The sequence below is a fragment of the Rhea pennata genome, chromosome 2, assembly GCF_028389875.1.
Source record: "Rhea pennata isolate bPtePen1 chromosome 2, bPtePen1.pri, whole genome shotgun sequence".
NCBI classification, from domain to species: domain Eukaryota; kingdom Metazoa; phylum Chordata; class Aves; order Rheiformes; family Rheidae; genus Rhea; species Rhea pennata.
Genome location: NC_084664.1, coordinates 33,825,350 through 33,846,738, shown reverse-complemented (window position 1 = coordinate 33,846,738; position 21,389 = coordinate 33,825,350). Strand labels below are relative to the sequence as shown.

The 21,389-nt window shown below is 39.1% G+C and overlaps 1 protein-coding gene across 4 annotated transcripts in view; it reads right to left on the bottom strand.

Annotated features, from left to right (window-relative positions):
• The window catches only part of HDAC9 (histone deacetylase 9), a 491,690-nt gene that overhangs the window by 140,695 nt on the left and 329,606 nt on the right, over positions 1–21,389 (bottom strand). For all 4 annotated transcript variants that reach the window (XM_062569202.1, XM_062569200.1, XM_062569203.1 and 1 more), the window contains one exon: positions 3,705–3,882. In XM_062569202.1, the coding sequence (XP_062425186.1) occupies positions 3,705–3,882 (178 nt within the window). The remainder of the gene's footprint in view (positions 1–3,704; positions 3,883–21,389) is intronic.

The following is a 21,389-nucleotide window of genomic DNA, read 5'->3' as shown; positions in this document are numbered from 1 at the left end:
TATTAATAAAAGATGGTTACTCTGTCTCTTCCGAACAAATGCCTACAGCCAGATTCTACTCTCAGATTCCGTGTGTAAATCTGAGCAGCTCCACTGAGACTGGTGGATTTATTCTGGATTTACACCAATATCACTGAGGCCAGAATGCAGCCCTGATGACAGACTGGAATGGTGACACCACTGAACCATGTAATGATAGAGGACACAGGACAAAAGAAATTGAATTTGCATTGAGTCAGAAGAAGCAAGGTCTTCCTGGAGGGGACTCCCTAACATTCATTCTGTTCCAAAATACTTTATTTGGGTCAGCTTATTTTAATATTGTTTCAAAGACAGGAGAGAGAGAGATAGACTTAAAAATCGTTGGTTAGCAGCATGCTTTGAAGAAATGCCGTGGAGGACAACAATACCAAAAAATAAAAAATAAAATAAAATAAAAGGCCAAAGGGAGAGATTCTAATAAATTATTTGGAACAAAAATATAAACTAAATAATAGCAAATCTTCTGTAAATCTTCTAAATGAACACCAAACAGATTTTATATTCTTTTCCATCTTCAACTTTGTATGTTGTGTATATACAACATATATACTCCTTAGCTCTCTTACAATCATCATCATCATGATTCCGTTCAGATATTTGGCTGAGAACATTTTTTTCTCATGACTTGCAAAAATATAGGCTCATTTTGATTCTGGTGTAATATTCTGCCATAACAGTTTTTCTTCTACTTTTTTTCTCTTCCAAGAATATATTGTTCTAAATGGAAAAATAAAGAAGAGGGAATGATTTAAGGCAGGGAGGGGTGTTTTTGTTTGTTTGTTTTGTTTTTACACAATAACTTACAAGGCCTCAATTTGACCTCACTTTGTGCTCTACCAGATTTTTCTCCCTTTCCATTCAGTCCTTTCTGCCATGTTTATACAAATGTTGGATAGTGTATCAACTCTTGTGGGTAAAGATTGACTGCATTTTGTGCTCTTTTAAGGAAGCAAAACATAGAATCACCGAATAAGTCAGGGTGGAAGGGACATGCGGAAGTCTCTAGTCCAACTCTGCTCAGAGCAGGTCATCTCTGAGATCAGACCAGGTTGCTCAGGGGCTTTCATAGCACAGGATGTTGGATAAGCTGAACAGGAATAAAACTGGGTCCATGTTCTATTTTTCTTCCCACTGACTAATCAACATATGCTAGGGCACTGTCAGACACAGAAAAAATATGCAAAAATAAAACTGTACCATATCATACCATTCCTTAATAATACCTATATCTCATATTTTTCAGAGAAACTGTATTTCAAGGTCTCTGAATATTATCACGCCAAAGATAACCTCATGCAATCAGAAACAGATCTATTTTCAATGCACTCAACTGCAGTGATATAGATTATAGAAGTAAATAGGAAGAGAAATAGACAATTTTATTAACTCAGGGAGTGAGAGTGCAGGGTACACAATCAGTTTCAACTCAGATCCTAGTTCAGTTTATGCCTTCACAGAGCCAGTAACTTTTGAGCTACCTTGCCATTTCAGCTGAACCGAAGAGAATCCTAGAGAGATGTCGAAGATGAGGACTTCTCTTAGGAGAAAGGGAAGTCTACCTCGTGAATGCAATGGCTGCATTAGTTGGACCTGCAGACCGGGCAATCCGTGGGCACCAGCTGGCCAGTTAGCATACATACGGCTCGGAAGCAGCTGCAGCACCGCACTATGCCTCGGCCACTACATGCTGGATGTAAAAGGCAGAAGGAGGTACAGAAAACAAGAGGAGATGCAGAAGCAAGAAAGGACTGAAGTTGTCAGAACATGGAAAAGGAGCTCAATGATTAATTCAGAATCTCAGTCGTAACAAGGTGCGTTTTTTCCTCTCTTTCTCTCTCCAAAACCGACTGCTACTGTTCACATAACAATGCTTTTCTAAAAGGACAAGGTTAAACTATCTGCCTGACCTTAATACAGCCCAACTGCGCCTGTGCACAATCTGCTTTTCCACATGCAACTCCAGTGCATCTAACACCTTATCAAGCTGACATGTGTCAAATCTCAAGCCCTTTTTGCCTGATATGCCCCATTACCTGACATCAGCTCCATTCAGTATCTTTCCCACATCATTTCATTCCTTCTCTTACTTTTCCATCTCAACTTCATGTTTTCTTTCCTTAACAGTGCCACAGATGCCACAATTCCCCAGATAGATGTTACCCCACTGGCCCCAATTCCCCTTCTGAGGACTTACAGTGGGAGGTTTCAGTAAATCTGAGCAATCAGATTCAAACAGCCTTTAGATTTGTAATTCCACTCAACTTTTCCAGTGGAATAGGACATTGAAGCCTACACATATTAAGCTTGTTTAGTTGTCTTCTGTGAATCTTTTAAAATGAGTTTAAAGTATTTTAGGGATTCTAAATGACTCTAGCTGAACAGCAACTAGAAAAACAGTGGCCTTCCTTACTAACCTCCTCTATACACAGCTGATCTTTTTGCTGAAACTCATGGAAAATGTATTAGCATGTTTCTCTTTATATAGTCTGAACATTTCTATCCAATAAGTGAAAGGCCTGAATTGACAGTATACTTACAGAAGAGGAAATTGTCTTTCATCTTTGAATGTGGCTTCTATCCATTCACTCATTTCCGTGTTTTAAGACCATTTTTTTTGCTTTTGTACTTTTTTATTTAAAATATTAAATGTAAAATAATAAATATTTCTTTCAAAGTCCAGATTCTGCACAGAGAGACAGGACAACACATTGTCTAGTACCCAGCCAAATACAGTGCCCATTAAGGACTCCACCCCTACACTAGTCCAGTCATGGTCTCAAGAATCATAAGGTTTTAGAGAATGGCAAGTTCTGCCAACCAATGCGAAGGAATTAATACTTATGGCAGAAATCTGAATAAACAGCACCTCTGGATACTTCCACTCCCCTTTTCTTATGCACAAAGTGAAACTTTGCTTCTAACCATGCTTTAATGTCACACTGGGATTCATACTGTTAAAAAGTTGGACCTCTTGAAAGGTTAGGTTACCTATAATAAGGTCATTTTTCTCCCTTTCAGTGAATGTTTTGGGGATCCTAATCACTCTGCTTTGGACAACCTAGATGATACCATTATGAGATGCTCCCTGAGTGACTGGACTGCCCAGTCCTGACCAGGAAAACTTTCCTATGTAGGGTTTTTCACGCAACTGCTGAGAGACACCAAAGTTATGACTGACATCACCGTCCAGTCAGCACTACAGCTTTGCTTTGGCTATAGTAAAAACAACCTTTAGCATGGACTGACTTGTCAAACGAAGATGTTGAGAATTATATTGCAGCTTTCTACTTACTGGCGGTCTTTCTTCAACTTATCGGTGGTCTCTTTGCAAAACAGACAACAGGAACATGGAGAAAAGAGCCAGAGGATAGGGAAATGAAAGGAAAAGCTACAAATGACTTAAAGGCAGCAAAAATGCACCTGTTGCTATATTGCCAGAGCCAGTCAACGATAATAATTTATGACTGTGTGAATATTAACCCTGTGATTTATCAGCTGCACTGGCTGACTTGATGCCAGTACAGCATCATAAAACCTGGGACCAGTAAGGCTAAAAATGAATGTATTGCTGCAGGAGGTATTCAAGGCATTTAAATCAGTTGATCCTACATGAACAAACGCATTTGCCCTGCCTATTAAAAACAGTCTTTAGGGAATCCTACCAGTCGTGTAGACATGCTGGCTGGGCTGGTCCATTGCTGGGTGAGGCAATGTGGAATCAGCGGGGGAAGACGGGGTCCTGGAAACAGGCCGATGTTTATCTAATCCTGCCATGCCAACTGTAGCCATCTGAGCCTGGTAGATTTGCAACTGGTGGACACGCTGATGCACCAGGAACTGCTGTTGCCAAGAAAACAGCACAGTAGAAAGAAATGTGAGAAGGGATCAAGTAAGACACTGAGGGAAACATGTCAACAAATTAAGTTCATTAGGTCAGGGCTGTAATAAACAGCGTGAAAAAAAATGCACCTAAGACCTAGTCAATAAATCCATTCAACAGATGTTTTCACACTGACAGTGTGGGCTGCTGACTTTGCTGGAGAGTAGGTGATGCCAGGCAACCTGTCAGTTCTCCCTGACAGAGGAAAAGAAAGCTTCATGCACAGAGATTTATAAAAGACTCAAGGTTTTTCAAATACATAATATGACGTTATAAGATCGTAAGATCATGTTACATTCCTACACAAATAAGTGAAAATAAAAAATTCTATATACTGAAGGCTAAGAGCAGTGTCCTTTAACTCAGTACCTAATTTGCTGAGCAAGCATGAGCAAAATTTCTACAAAAGACTCACCAGACTTTTTCTAGAGCTGCCTGGAAACCAGGAACATTTTGCGTGTAAGTTGTCACAGATCATTTAGAAATTCAGGAATGGTTACATGAGATCCCACTTAGGGACCATCTTTTTTTTGTCATAACTGCTACTGGCTGTAGGCAGTGCCAAATGCTTTAGTGAAAAGCAGACAGGTGTGAAAAAGATCAAGACAGAGTGGAAAGGCAGATATAATCCTCTATTTTGTTTGTCAACAAATGCCAATTTTTGCTGACATGAAGAAAGCTGAAACTTCGGCCCTACTGAAATCAGTAGAAACTTTGGCATTCACTCACTGCACAGAATAGGATTGCTTTCCAGGTCTTTTTTTCCCTCTCCCATTCTTTTCTATTGTGTATGTATAGACCTAGAACCTCAACAGAACATGTATGCAAAGCTGAGATATTTTCTAATCAACTTGCACTGTAAATTCATATTTCTCCATCTTAGAACTACAATTTTCATTTATCTTCACCAGAATCTGGTATATATGCAGGCATATATGGATTTTTTTTTCCTGAACCCAATAACATTTAGTAGTGACATATGGACCTATTCAAGACAGCAGGTTAGGCTGCTGAGGGCCTGGCCTGCCTTGAGATGTGTTGCTCAGTGTCCAGGGATGTGAAGCAGAGCTCCCATTGCATGGAAAGTAGGTGAGAGCACCTGGGGAGTACCCCACCCCCTTGCTAGCTGCAGAAAGAGCCCAGAGTTTGTAGGAAGTGGCAAAGTCTATCCTCTACACTGAAAAAATGAAGCTTCCATGAAAATGAGTGCTCATCAGTAACAGCCAAAACAGAAACAAATGCTTCCAAAGGCAACCTCAAAACCCACATTAATACCTCCTCTTCAGAGAAAAGACTTGAGGTCAGGGGAAGGGTAAATCACCTGGGACCTTGTCATAAGTGCCTGAATAAAGAAAAAAATATATATGAGTAAGCAAAAAGAGGTTTTACAAGAAATGGTTTGGGGTCATGAACCGTTTTCCTTTATTCAACTCACTTCCCCAAGTTCTTCTTTTTTTTTTTTTTTTAGTATTATTTTTGGTTAATGTACGCTGACAGGAATGTTGTGCTGTTATGTATGCTAAGAATTATTTGGAGGTATCTAAGAAAGGCTATGTAACCCCTTCCTTATGAACATAACATAAAATATGATTCCTTCCTAAAATGCCTAAGTGCCTTATTGCTTTTATTTAGTTCACTGATAGCTGTAATTGCAGTGAATTTCCGAGGGGCATTTGTTGTGGTCCTAGGTATACGCATCTTTTGTAATCTTTCTTGCAAATGCATGTTAGTGGAAACGAGAAGCGAAGAATTAATTACAGATGCATATTATCACATGGAATATTCTACCTGTGAAGAACAAAGGTGAATAAATTCCTTTGTGAGCATGCAGCATTCAGTTTCCTCAGTGCTGGCTTAGTGCTCAAGAGCAAAGCCTCAAGAGGTATTTTGCTGTCTGTGGCACCATTGCTCTCTGCATCATACAGTCACATGGTGACAGCAGCACTAACAAGCAGGTATCTCCCTGATGTTATTGTATTCACCAGCTCCTAGTCTTTTTTCCAAAGCACTGGGGCTAGCTAAGTGGTTTGGAAGAAGCAATCCTCCTACCTGCTGGAGCCCTTCTTCATCACACAGAGCTTGACTCTCATCTATGAGATCAGCAGAGTGGTTGTTATTTTTGCTGTTCTCCTCAGTCTCATAGGCTGCATTAATTGCCTAGATAACATCTGCGTAGTTCTTCTGTCCAAGGGACTTTTGCTATTGGTTTTTAGTGTTCACAGTAACTAATTATAATATTTTCTGCTAATTATTAGAATGTAGAAGACAAAGGGGCCTGTTCCCTACTGGAATGCTCTTCAAGATAGTGTTTCTTGCCTCAGTGTATTTTGGCAGTTTGCATTAAATAGTATTAATTAAATATTCTGAAGGAAGTCTGTTTGGAAATTTGGCTCTCAGTGAGGTTTGAGGGGATTTGCACCATGCACAGATGTTTCTTTTTGGACTTTACTCAGTGCTGGTTGACTTTGAGCACTGAGCCTTTAGAGCTGTCTTTTCTCCATTTTTTTTTTTACTTTCAAAACAGAACTTCACTTGTGCAATGCCTGCACATTTTTTTTTCAGTGAAGTCCTAAGTTAGTTATTCAATCAATATCTAAAATTTAGTCTATTCAGATCTCTGACATGAAAGAGTCAATTTAAGTGAGTTTATCTGATCTTTTCTGATGTTTGGAGAAAGTTGGAGTAAAATGTGCTACACTATGAAATGTAGTAAATAATTCAGAAAGAGGTTCTTACCCATGCTTGTAAAAAGACTAGGTGTTTTTGTCTACATAGTGCCTATATTGAGGCACATGAATAAATCAGGATTTTTTTTATGTTACTCAACATGTATGAATTTCACCAAGAGCCAGACAGCTATGTATTTTAGCAATTTGTCAAAAACCAAGAAGAGAGCTTGTTCCCGCTCCCCTGTATTTTCCTTCTAAAGTGTATTTTGTTTACATCATTCTTCCCTCCTCAAATGAAACCAGATACATACCTAGAACTTGACACACGTTTATCAACATAATCTGTCCACGGAGGGAGAAGAAATCTGTGGAAGGTTGGAAGCTGAGTGACACCTGATTTAATTTCTGAGGTTACAAAGAATGGTTTACCAGTGAAAATTTTTTAAAATGTCTTAACAGTGTGGCAGTTTGTCTCATAGGGCTTACTCTGGGGCTGGCTTACTTCCTCTAGTAATTTACAGACCTTTCAACTGTAATTTCAAAACTCTAGACATCATCAAAGTTTGACCTTGTTCAGATTTTATCCAACATTTTAGGTTAAATCTCTGATTAGATTTCATTTTACAAACAACAGGCATCCATGACATGCATATATTTTTTCCAGTCACCTATGTATTTACACTCTGAATGTCTGAGATGCTCTCTATCATGCAAATTGGATTAATGGAAAGAGTAATGTGGATAACCATCACACTTATCTGGCTTCCCAAATGTCCACCTGGCCTCTGGAAGGGATTAACACAATACAATGAATTCATCTTTGGGTTTTATGTGCAGCAGCACTGCAAACATATGCCCATCTCTCCAGCAACATGACAAAAGCAGTATTTGCACATCTGCAGGGTTAGTGATTTGTGTGAATATAGTTGGAGCATTTCTTTGGTAACCTGAGCCCTGCCTGCCCTGCATGGAGCCTGCTAGTTCCAGGTGCTTGAGATTAGTTCATTAGTAAGAGGCAGGCAATTAGAGTCTCATCTACCAACCCAGAGTGGGCTGAGAGCTGCCCATCTTGTTCCTTAGGAACTGGCTCAGACCTTTCAGTAATTATTTTGAGGAGGCTTTTAGAATCAGTATCTGAAGAGAAGATGACTCTTTTAGAGGCATGGGAGATAAATATTTGTTATTCTCCTAGTATTACTGTGAGAGTTGTTATTTAGAAGGAGCTGGAATCAGTCTGAGTTGGTATGAATATTCCTTTTACCTAGAAATGTGGTTCCTACTTTTAGTGCTTAATGTTTTGTATATTCTTAGGATTTTAATGAAAGCAATTTACTTATTTCTAATGGTTTTGAGAACTAGTTTCTGGTGATGTGCACATGTATCCAGTTGGGACTGTGTTAGATGACAAAGCGTAACTGAATTTTTTATGAGTTATTGTTCCTTCCAGTTATTTTGTCTTGCACAGGAAAAAAAATATACTCTTCTTGCCTCTCCTAGCAGTTGGTTTTTCTTTTTATCTTTAGATAAGTTAATATTTAGCCTGATCACTGTTCCTCAGATTTAAATATATGTACCATAATTCTAATAGTTCTCTTCAATATCTATGCTCTTACTCTTTTTTCTATTGTGATAGACTCATTGTGAAGAAAAGTAAATTTTGATTTTTTTTCGAGAGAAAATATCCTATCACGTAGGAGGCTCTCATAGCTATATACCCTAGATATCAATATACTGTTGATGTGCCTGTAATGTGTGAAGTATGGAATGTGAATTAACATCTATTATTTGTTAAAATTATTCATATATTACCTGTTTATGCTTTCCCCTGAAAAGTTTCAATGCTACTAATCTTATAAGCTAAAACAATGATGATGTTGGCTTAAATAGCGTGACTTTTTTCTTCCTTTCAAAGCCTTTCTTTGGGCCTGTTCTCCAGTTACTTTTCTTCTACAACTTTCACATTGTTTTCAGAAAACAACACAAAATACCAAATATTAATGAAGATGAAAAACATCTATCTGTTGCAGGAAACTCTTCTCTAAATGTAGTTTAAAACAAAATCTTCCTAGAAGGAAGACCTGTGGCCTTCCAAGTACTTTTTCCAGCTCCTTCCTCTGAAGGCTATTTCTGATGCTTGCTCTGTTCCTTCGTCTTGTCCAGTGGCTCATGTTGGAGGGCATACTCTTTCTGCCTCTTTAAGATGCTTGCAATAATGCAGGAACAGAAAACTGTGTTTCCTCCCTCCCTCATCACTCTTCTTCCCCTTCTTCCTTCCCAGCGTAGCGCTAGCTGAATGCATGCAAGGGCTACCCAAGCCAGCCACTGGCTGCATTCAGCAAAACACTCCTCTACTTGCAGCAAAGCTTAGACCTGCTTGAGGACACCTGTAACAGCAGTTGGTGGCCAAAACCAAAATCGCATCACCAAAAGTTTGCTTCAGCCAGAAACCTTGAACAACTAGGAAATTCCTATAGAGCAGAAAGGTAGTTAACAGTGCTCCAGAAACCACAGACTTCACAAAAATACTAATAGAACTGACCTTGCATATATCTGGAAAGTGGAGAAAACCGAAGTAAGTAATAAGTTCCTAAACAAGCAGTGTCAGGGACAAAAGGGGATCTAGGTAAGCAAAAACAGGAGGTCTTTTAACCAAGGGTTCTGGGAACAGTAGCTCGAAGTAGTTTTATATGTTGTCCTCAAATCCATAACCGGTTGCCTTCAAGAACTGAGCAAAGATAGATCATGAGAGCTGAAAATACTTGTGCACGCAAATGTGGAAATGCAGGAGTATAAACCGAAAATGGACACTAGTCTGAGCTGTCTCTAAAAATGAATATGTTGAGAGGCTTTCTTTTAAATTATTCTGTCACTTGGAGAAAATGGATGACCGAAAAACCCTACTGATCCTATTTTTTGCAAAATCACATATAGGCTACAAATGTCCACAGCAATCACTTTCTCTAAAACTTAAAAATTTCAGTATTGCCATCTGAAATATACAGTGATCTCCAAATTCAGAATCAATTTCTTATGGAAAGTAAATAAATAGCAAGTATGGATACAGGCACACTGATAGAGTAAGTAGAAGGGTTTATAGCAGGAGTGGACAGGAAGCAATAAGACTTCTAGCCTTGAGGCATATGGTTGTAATGGGACATAAATTATCATGATTTTTATAGAATGAGATTTTTTTTGCTGTAATCCAAGGAACACAGAGTTGACTGGAAAATGGTGAAACAAAGAACAAGTCTTATCAACTGAGTGTTGGGTGTGGACATAAAACATGGGTATGAAAGTCATATCCCAGTCCTGCCTACAGTCCTAGGCAAATTATCTGTTGCCTTGTGGAGCACATAACTGTGCCATCTCCCTCCCCTTGCCTCCCTCAAGACTGTGGAAAGGCTGTTACCAAGGTGTGGGTTACTACCCGGGGAACCCCTCCTGCAGTGACTGCTCAGGACACAATCACTACCCTTGTTTCCTCTCTTAGTTCCTGGAGCAGCAAAGTTGACACTTCAGAGCTCTCTGCCCTTTTCCTTCCACCCTTCCCTTCTAGGACAGGAGCACCTTTCAAACAGCAGAAGACAGCTCTAAAATGGCAACATTTTTGTCTAGTGGGTCAGGGTGGAGGGGAAGAGGAAAGACTAGTAATGGGATGACAAGGGTGTGCTCTTTTGTCAAGTCACGTGAGAGAGGACACGTTCCCTGCATTGAGTTACGTGATCAGATGCACAGGTCAGGGCTGGGGTTGCAGCCCTTGCCTTTGGTTGTAGGATGTAATGGTGGGGTCAGGACTCTACCTCTTACAATTGCCCTGGGAGCTGAGTAGGCTGCTGACCTGCGGCCTGAAAGGGAGAGACAGTGAAAGGTCCCTCTTAGACAGGGAGCTTCCAAAAATCTGAGCCTCTAAAGACCCCTAACAAAGGCCTGCCCATCCAAATGTAGTTAAGGATTCAAGATAGCCATGTGTGCTGAGAAGTCTTCAGCTGTCTTTAGGAAGGAAAATGAGTTGGGCATTAACTATGTTGAAACACAAAGTGATTCCAGGGAGGGGAATCATGGGAAATGGCATCTGGGAGTGAGAGTAAGGAGGACCCTAAAGACAGAGAACCTCCTACTGGAGGGAAATTCCAAAGGTATTGAGCTGCTGGTTTTATTCGATGATTCCTACTCCTGAAGGATCTGCCTTCTCCATTCCTAACATTGGCAGGTACTTGACTTTTGTCACTTCTACTAAAATGCTGACTCTATGGTGCACACAGCATACATCCAAAGTAAATGGAGCACCTCCTTGAAAAATTGCATTCCTGGCTGAATCTTTTCCTCATTCTCTGACTCGCTTGAAGATTTAAAATACATAAATAATTGAGGGTACAGTGGAGAGGAGAAAAAGAGTATCTGAACATTTTGTGTGCTATGGTGGATTTATTTTTTCGGTTCTCATTTTTGTTTTTACTCTTTTTAACTTCTAAGAAGATTCTGGTTACTTTATTACTTTTATTAGAAATACCGCAAGGCTTTTCTGAAGTATTTGGTGCTTTCCAGAAAAGGAACATAGAGAAGTACAGAAATGAATACTAATGGAAAAACGTGGTCTGTGTTTCTTGCCTCACTTTCAGCGCAAATACTTATTGCCTCTTTTACTTTGATGTAAAGAGTAAATAGGCTACATAATCTTTTCAGCATATACTAGTTACAGTTGCACAATCCTAGTAGCTTTCTAGCAGTCATTCAGTTAAACTGTCCGTTGACTAAAACTAATTAATATAAAGGCACCTGTCCCATCTATTTCTTTGTTCTAAGAAATATCGCTGGGCTCTCTTTAACCATCCTGGCAAACCATGATGGTGTTACTTTATGTAGACTTCCCCCACCCCCCAGTGAAGTTATCATTAGTTTGGCCTTTATGCACAGGAAAAAGTAATATCCAGGCAAAATTCAGCAGTTCCTGCTGAAAAGCTGTGTTTTCTGCATGCTTCAGCAGATTCTGTTTTGGTTTTAAACAAAAGTCTGCGGGCTTCAGGATCTGCTCTAATAAGTGAACTTTCTTTCTCTAACATATTTATAGCAAGAATTATATAAGTTCTTAAAACATATGCAAGCACACACTTGCAAAAAATAGAAATTACTTGGGTCAAAATATAAACAAGAAAAATCTTGCCTAACCCTGGTGTTTAGTAAACAGTCCATGCACATTAACAAGTAAGATGTCCAAGTACAAAATCATCGGGGCATATAGAAGCCCTCTGCCTTCCCTCTTGTATGGAAATATATGTAGTCAGAACAGGAAGCATCAACAAACCATATGTTGAGCAAAAAGAAGAGACATAACCAAGGAGTTTTACTAACTCTGTCATCTCCATGGTTTATTGCATCTAAAGCACAAACTTCAACAGGCTTTTGTATTGCTGTTGTGCACCTCAGTTCTTCTGTACAAAGAGCTCATTTCTGCTGTCACCAGTTGAAAGCAGAGTTGTAACCTGATGAATTCTAGTCCTTTGCTGGACTTCTGTACTTCTGAAGATTTCAGAGATCACAGATTACTTGAATGTTCTTAAAATGTCAATAGACTGCCCTTCTCCAAAATATTTATAGCAAGAGTTATAGATATTCTTGAAATATATGCAAACATGCATTTGCAAATACTCCAAATTGTTTTAAAAATATATAAAAATTATTTTCCCTTTCAGATGTTCATTTTTTTCTTTTTTAGTATAAAGAGAAATAGTGATTATATAGTGACATAGTGATATGATTTGAAACTCTACAAAATAAAGGACTTGAGTATAAGGAGAAACATGCTGAAGGATGCCATAATCGAATTGATTGCTATAATTGCTGGATTGATACTATAATGAAACAAAACTTTTCAGGCCTATTCTATGTATTTTATAGAATAAATCTTATTTCAGCAACCAACAAGAAAGGGAAAACTGCTAGAATAGGTTAACTGAAAGCAGGGAAAAACCTATACGCTCATAAAATACAATGTGGAAAACAATATGTGCTCACACAGCACTATTTCTATCATTCAGACTGCAAAATAAAACATAATGTTCAATTTTTCTTTCTTTGAACAAATCTTGGCCCTCTAAATGCAAAGTACATTTAGAGCAGTTCATAACGCTTAAATTAAATTCATCCTTGCTATAAAATATGTTATGTGAACTTTGAACTTGCTCAGTCACAATGTATTTCAGATATATCCCATTGGAAAAAAGAACTTAGGAGTAAAGGACTACAGTAAGGTGGTGTGTGGAGAATAGAAGGGGAATGTAAAGGAGGAAAGAGACACAGAGAGTGGTATTATAAGCTTGGATGTTCAAACTGCCTTCCATGGTCATAAAGTCAAAAAATGTTTCTTGTCTTTTATAATTTTTCCAACTAAAGATGAAGTTTTTCATGTATTTGAGTGTTTCCAGAACCCTAAAATGTCATAAGGTGTGACAAAAATCTCAAGAACTAAAAAACATGAGAAAGACTGCAAAGCTAACTGACAGGAGAAGGAGGAGAGGGGCAAGTGAGAATAGTTGTCTAAGTATAGCACTTCTGGAAGTGGTTCATTGCAACAAGCTACTAAAGAGTTTTAGCACTGTAATAGCAATCATATTTTCTCTGTATAAAAGAGATCCCCATCCTAAATACACAGGCTTAGCTTGCAGGGGAAAAAGTCTGTATGCTTAAGAGACTCAAGGACCTAAATTGAAGCACTGAACTTTAATGTATGTTCCTCACCTGGACTGTGTTGCTCCTTACTATAGTCTCTTTCAACACAACAGAAAAATTGACATTCAAAGTATATTGATTGAAACTTTTAAAACTGCCCAAATATTGAAACAAAAATCACTTTCTCCTCTTTTAGAAAAGGGCTCCCCCCCACCCCCGGGATGGCTGCTTAGCGTTTAGAATCACTGGTTCTTTGCTTTGCTGGCCAACTAAGACACAGTGGTAGCTTAGTTCTTGTTTAAGGGTGGGCAACCCTGGGAATTGTCTCTGTTGTGATACCTCCCCAACCATGGCCTGACAGCACCTCTGGAAAGGACTCCACGTGCCTGAGAACATCTTGGAGTTGGTGGCCTGAGAAGGCAGACCAAAAGCAAACTGTAAAGGGCAGATGAGCAAGCCAGGGAGCATAAATGAGGCCTCCTGAGAGCTGTGGGGACATAATAGAGTGAAGAGCTTTCAGCAGTTCCCAAAAGAAAGACAGTCTTTTGAGGTGGTCACCTTCTCCACTAAAATTCGTAATGCATTGTAGCTCTTTTTGAGGGGCTGAGTGTATTATTTACACTGATGTAAGTCTAGAGAGACTGAAAAGACTAGGTTTTTCAGCAGGATTATCTAAAAAGACGATTTGGCATGTCAATGGCTCCTCCTTAAAGCAGTGCCCTCAAAGAAGGGAAGGACTGTTTTCTTACAGCTAAGCAAAGCTTGAAGAGGAGGAAGAAAAAAAACAAGTGGAAAATATTGCACAAAATCAGTTCCACAACTTAAACTACATCTAGTGAAAATTGGGGGTGAGGGGGAGGTGGGAAGGGGCAGGAATCCTCAGAACCAATCAAAGCAAAATGCTAATTCTAATTGTTCTATTTAGTTGACCTTGTCTTGTGACAGGTTTGTTATTACGCAGATTTCCTACTTGCCACCTTCCATGGGAGGATTTTACAAAGTGAAGTTATGCAGGCAATTCCCCTTGCTTCTTACCTCTTTATTTCTAATTATGTTGGCCCTGTGTTCTCTCAAGATAACATTAGAGCTGTCCCCAAATGCCCTAGATTTGGGGCCTGTGACAAATGAAATTGTTTAGTGCTTGGAGATATTTTTTCCCCCTCCCCTGTGTTGTAGAACCATAGCTACTAACATGCTGAAAACAGAGCTATACTTACTTATTCTATGCCAGCTGATTTATTTCTTTTTAAATCTTTTCATGCGAATAACTTTATAGCATTCCTTTTTGTCTTCAGATAGATATATTATGTAATGTCACATGGGATGTATTTTTTTCTTTTAAAAGTACATTTATGTTTACATAACCTGCTACACTTTTTGCCTTTTCTCATTGCTGTTTCTCACAAGGATGTTTTTCTTCGTCTGTAATCATTTTGTGTGTATTTGTGTATGTATCCCTTGCACCATTCAATCCTACTGAAGGATATCTTGAGAATAATCTGTAATTCACCTGCTATATAGAAAGTATTTCAGGCATGAGGAAACAGAGGTATAGAAAGACTGTGAACTGGGATTTGAAATCCTGAATTGTAAATCCATCCTTTAACCACTGCATCAGCAATAGTTGCATTACTCCAACTGGTTTTCTTAGCTTAGAAATAATGCAGTGCTATGGCCTTCAGTGTTTCTTATTACAATAGATAGTAGCACAGATATAGTCAGAAGTTGTTTTGTCTGTACTTGGTTTGTCAAAGTGTAGAAAAAAGAAGTCAGAGAAAAGGAATCTATCAGATATCACAGCTGTTAGGTATTGGAAAGTGACAATTTAAAGCAACTCTGCACCATAGCTTTAAGATCATTCAAATATGAAGAGTGGAGTCTCCTTCTCTGGAGATCTTCAAGGCCCGCCTGGATACAACCCTGTCTAACATGCTCTAGGTGACTCTGCTGAGCAGGGGGGGGGTGGACTAAATGATCCCAGAGGTCTCTTCCAACCTTACTGATTCTATGATTCTAAGATCATGGCAAAAGGGTTCTGGACAGGCTGGGGTGAGAGCAAGTAGGGAGATCATCTCCATGGCATAAAGACATCATGGGGAAAGGGCCCACGAAACTTTTCCGGTTGTATCTTTAGGATCATTGTACTTAGTCTTGCTGGGAGAACTCATTCTGTTTCCTTTTCCACCTCTAGAAAGGATTAAACATATTTGAAGAAAGCTGGGAGGGAAGGCTGATGTACAAAGCAATGCATTGAGCCATGGTAGAAACAGGGTTTCAGGTCCACCCTGATTCCTGAGAACTGCACCAGTAGCACCCTGAGATGAGTGATCCCAGAGTGCTCCTAAGAGCTGGCACCCTATATCCACGCTGTTGTTAGAACCTGCCTACAAACCTCATCGGCCACAGAAGATCATTTTAAAGAATGGGGTCATCAAATGTATCTTGGTCCCATGGCAAAACCACAAATGTGGACAGAAAACCTGAAAGCTTTGGGACTAGGTGCAAAGTGTCAGGTCAAACCAGCAAAGTGCATTCTGTCAGTATGCTAAAACACAAGATGCACTTGATGATTTCTTCCCAGGAACAACATGAGGTTAACCCACAGCTGGCTCCAGTATCAGCAGATATGCTAAGACCCGGCAGATCTAGCCCTGAACCCATCTGGAGAGCTAACACTATTCAGAGGTGTACTTGCAGACAGTGAACTCCTCAACTCCTTCCCTCTCTCCTTTTTAAAATTCCTAGCTTGACTGTGGGTCTCTTTGCTCTTTTCAGTAGACAAAACTAATTAAACGCTTATTAGTGACATTTGAAAAGGAAAAAGAATAGATTATTATAGTTGACTTTTAGTAACAATTTTAGGAATACCTCTGTTCTCAGCATAAAAGTTCAAAGAGCCATTTGGATATGTGAATTTGGACTTTGAAATGTGCTATACACATGGATACAATTTAATTTGGAAGAATCTGACTGCTGCTACCTGGCCTCTCTTGCTTATTTTTAGTCTGTCTATGGAGAATTCAGAAGCCTTTTCTTTTATACTCAGAAATATGAGGCAGAGTTGTTTTTCATTTATGTTCATAGAATCATAGAATGGTAAGGTTGGAAGGGACCTCTGGAGATCATCTAGTCCAACCGTCAGCGTAGCCTATATGGGGATGGCACCCGCAACCTCGGCATTAGCAGCACCACGTTCTAACCAACTGAGCTACATGCATGTGGGTTGTGAGGCATCAGTCTAGGCTATGTGTGTGTTTCTTCTTGTTTTTGTCTTAAAAAAAAAATGAATTTAAGCCCTGACGACTCTTGTTACTATACAACAGTATTCCTGTAGGAATGCTTTAACTTGTAATACAAGATGTTTTATAGAATACATGCTATGCTATGGGTTTTTTTCTTTTGTCATGAAGTTATAATATTCATTAGCTACTTTATGTAAACTTGTTAATCAGCTTGAGACTTCTTCTGATTTTGAATATATCCAGGATAGGGTCCTGATATTTAATTAAAAAATGTTTTGAAAAGTTAGATTCAGCATGACTTCAGATGGAAGCATCCATTCTCTGCTCCTTCATCTAACCTGTAACTTATTTTTATGTGAGAATAAACAGTTGCTGAGCTCCCTTTCACAGCTGGCCATGTTTTGATAGTATTCTTAGTAATATCTGGAGATTCAAAGTATTGTGTGAAATTATGCAAGCTAGTAGGGCCAAACTCCTGAAATTGCACAAGTAGCAAAACTTTGCTAATGATTGCTTCATCTTATTACACTAGAAATAACATGCTACAAGTCTACATGGCAGAAAAAAGTCCGCACTAATTTATGAGTAGCTGCCATCTAAAATCTTCAGACCTTTTCAGGGCCATTGAAAATCTTATTAAAAAAAAAAACGATAATCTCTGAGACAGAAACTAATTGGTAGGATCCTCTTGGAAAACATCAGGCATTCACGTAATAGGCACCTAGCTTTATTCTCATAACAGAGGGACAGCAGAGGGAAAACAGCGCGGGTCAAGTGCTGTAGCTGACGTATTGAATGAACCGTTTCCTAAAACACTTGATTTTCTCCCCAGACTGAGAAAAGAAGCCTAGGGTGACCAGTGCGCTAAACCAAAGGTGTGAGTTGTCTCACCCACTCTTCTTATTTGAGTGAGAAAGGAGGGAGTGAGAGGCCCTGAGCAGGGGGCGAAGGCTGGCTCCCTCTGGCTGTGGAAAGATTTTTTCTTTTCTCTCTCTCTCTTTTTTTTTTGGCTCTTGTGTCAACCCTCTCAAAGGGTGAGGTAGCCAGAGGATCCTCCCATTTTCCCTTAATTAAAAGGTTACAGACCCATGCCACAGAAATAGCAGCAGCAGGACTGAAAGCTCTGAGCGAAGCTTAGGTTAAGTTGTCTTGTTTGGGGAAGATCTGGATCTCTAAAGTTGTTTTGTTTTAATATTCGCCCTTTGAATTAAAACTTAATTGAAGTAATTTAAGTATATAATCCATCTCTGAGGAATGTTGTCTCAATCTTGTCTCTTAAAATTCAGAAATCCTGCTTTTTCTTCTGTTACTGATAAGCTGTAAGAGCTTGGACCAATCTTTTAACCTCTCTAAGCCTTTGCGTCCTCTTATCTCATCCTGACTCTAACTGTCTTAACTACTGAGATTGCAAGGAGTTTGTCCTCTGCAGTGTGAGAGTTCAGTGCTCTGCACTAAGGACTCCAGACTGCAGTTGTGGAGCTAAGGTGTTGCTGTAATACACGTAAAATGCTTTAAAAAAAAAAAAAAAAAAAAAAAAAAAAAAAAAAAAAACTTGAAAATCCTTCTTCCTCATAAAAAACTGAGTTTCATTTTAGCTTGCTTCAGTATATTACCTATATAGGTCCAATTGCATTTCATGTTACATAGTAACATAAACATAAATAGAGAATGATATGAGGAATTTAAGCAAAAGGACAAAGAGAAGAAAGTAGATTGGGGACTGAAGAACAGGGATTCAGCTTTAGAGGAGATTAATCACGCAGACTGCATAGCTAAGCATCTGAATCCAGCCACTAACTTGCATGGGTTAGAAACAGCCAGAGCACCTTTTTTTATTATTATTATAAGAGTATGATCCTCCTATAAAAAATTTCTTGAAAAGTCAGTGCCATGTGAATGAATATAACTGCACATCCCTTGACCATTGTTGTGATTTTTAGACATTTTGTGCTGTACAAAGCTGTACAAATCACTCGAGTGATTCCCCGGGTCCCCCAACAACTACTTCTTTAAAAGCATTTAAATTAGTACTTAAATAACTTTTGAATACGTAGGCTTCTGAATCTGTGCTGGTTTTGGAGGCTTTTTGTTTAATGCTCCATTGTAAAATGGTGTGTAATCTATTTATTTGATGCTTTCCAAAAAAACACATCAATTAATTGCTGTAGCATAGCATTGTGGTAGCCTAGTAGTCAAACCAAATCAGCTGTGAAAGCAGGGCTGCTTCCACCCCACTGCGGCACTCGCCCATGGCTGACCACAATAACCTTTCTGGGAAAAGTCACTTCCATCAGTCAGGCCACTACAGGGCACTGGCCGCAAGGCAGCAAAACACTGCTTGGAATAATTCTTTGCAGATGCCAGGAACCGGAAGTTTCAGGGAGAAAAATGAAAGCCATTCACTCTTCCAATGACACAAGCCTTTGATACCACAAAGTCATTTGGACAGAGAGCTCCAAGGTCAGGAAGGCACGTAAAGATTGGTGATTAGAGAAATACTATATCAGCAAAGTGTGGCAAGCTATTAAAAGAAACTGTAGCTTTTATGACTGCGTTGCTGAAGCTTCCCCAGGGCTATTTGTATTAGATATTGAGTTAAGCATAACTTATTTAGTCCCAGCATTCCAGAAAACATTTTGATGTCAGCTACTAAAGGAAAGTAAACACAAGGAGGAGGAAACAGTACTGATCTCAAACAGATAAAAATATTGTAATTTAATTTTGTGAACCCATGCATGTTAGAGCATTAAGAAAGAAGAATTCTTAAAGGGTTGACTTAACTTAAAAGACTTGGTTGGTAAGATTTAGTCACTGTGCAGCTGGAGACGGAAGACTGGAGAAACAGAGATGATTTATCACCTTGAGTATACACTATACCCTGACAGAGCATGAATGCAGTTTTCTGTAGGCAACAAAAATCATCTACAGCAGACTTTGTGCACACATGCAATTCTCATCTAATGTTGGGGGCTTGTGGGTGTGTTAAGCTAACCTACTTGCTTAGCTGGGATGTCTGTCTGGTGGATGTTCTGATAGCTGGTAACAGGGATTTGCCTGCATTGCATTGAGAAACTAGGGACTGTAACTTAGGCATAGCTTTATGACCCTGGATTTTTGGTTGCTAAAGGAAGAGTTCATAATCTGATATAAAAATTGACTATCAGCACAGATTGTGATCTTGTAAGTCAAAAGCTACGGAGCAGTAGTCATATTTCTTTAATTTATTTTAAAAGAAGCCAATAAATCCATCAAGGAATTCTGTTTTTGAATTCTCTATTCTCTCAAATACAACACCGCAGACCTGAGGAAATCCCAGGTATAAGTGTAAGGTCAAGTGTGTTTTTCTTTGATTTGCCAGTAATTACAGTTTATTTAAGAGTAGGGAAGTGGGAGAGCTGAAACCTCAAAGCCAAGTACAGCTAACCCCTTGTCATGCAGGAGAGATGCACCTCAAGAACAACTCCTTGTATAAAGTTTTTTTCAAGTAGTCTTAACTGTGCTTTGATTAATAGGTTTTTCTTTTTTCTTTTTAAGGTGATTTATTTATACGAGATACTTTTGCAGTAGAATTCTTTTTCTCTCAAGCTCAGCTTTTTAAGTATTATAGCGAAAAAGATTAAGGAAACAGACCTGTCCTAACCTTACAGATACCACTCTATAGATGTTACCTGTCCAGAGACGCTGCCTGAGAAATGCTATGTGCTCCCTACTACCTTGCTCTGACCAGCTGTATTAATGGCACTTCATTTTGGACCTGGGGAGATGCCAGCACTTCCATTTTATTTTGTCTCAATGAATAGGAGATTAATTCATGGCTTAAGAAAAATAAAGCATACGTATGATCCGCCACGAAACTAGGCAGAAAATAAAAAAATAAATAAAATTCAATAGAAGAATCCATGTCTGAACTGTATCTAGTCCTTCAGAAACAGCCAATCAGATTCAAGGAGGTGAGAACATAAAGATGGACCTTACTATGTCAGACCAGTCCATCTAGAACCATGCTGTCCTAGGTTGTGGCAATAGGAGATGCTATTTAATGAGAGCACATGAGTACAGCTAACTTCTGCAGTTCACCCTCCTTGTATTCTCCCAGCATCCACAATTTTTGCATGATAGATGTTAGCGATACATCTCTGCCCATTTCCTTTAGTATCTGTTTATGACCTTATGTCCATGAATTTGTCTAATCCCTTCTTGAACTGCTGGTACCTCTACAATCTTCTGTACCAACAAATTCCACAGTTTTGCTAGCTGCTGTGCAAAGAAGAACTCTTTTTGCCTGTTTTAAATTGATCTCCTAATTTCAACAAAAGTTCCTCGGGCCTAATACTGCAGGATTTGGTGCATTACAGTTCTTCATTCATTTTACTTACTGCCCTCATGATTTTGTAAAACTCTTTGATGGAAGTTATTTTGTAGCAGAATTAGTGACATTTAATTTTATTTTTGTTTGTTTGTTTATTTTTTTTACAGCCTTCCATGGGTGATAACGTGGCCCTGCTTCTCAGCTGTACAAATTACCTTTCTGCTCAGCATTTTTGGAAATGCTGCTTTAATTGATGTTCCTGCTGCAGACAGCCTGGTGGGTGACCTGCTGAGCAGAGCAAGATTACTACCTCCTCCCGCCAGGCTCCCTCCTGCCTCAGTGTGCCCCAGATCTGTCCCCCGTTCTGAGGGCCAAGGAGAACCTGGCACCCAGCCGGGAAAATCTTATTATGTAGATGATATTCACCACGGGACCATTTGTGAGGTGCATTTTAGTTTTATTGAAATGTCCTGGTTTCTACTGCCATGGATTTACATGTGAAAAAGTCCCACATTTAATAGATAGCTATGCATGAGCTTTCCAAGTATTTTTTTTTCCTATATTTCTGCTCTTACTCTCCA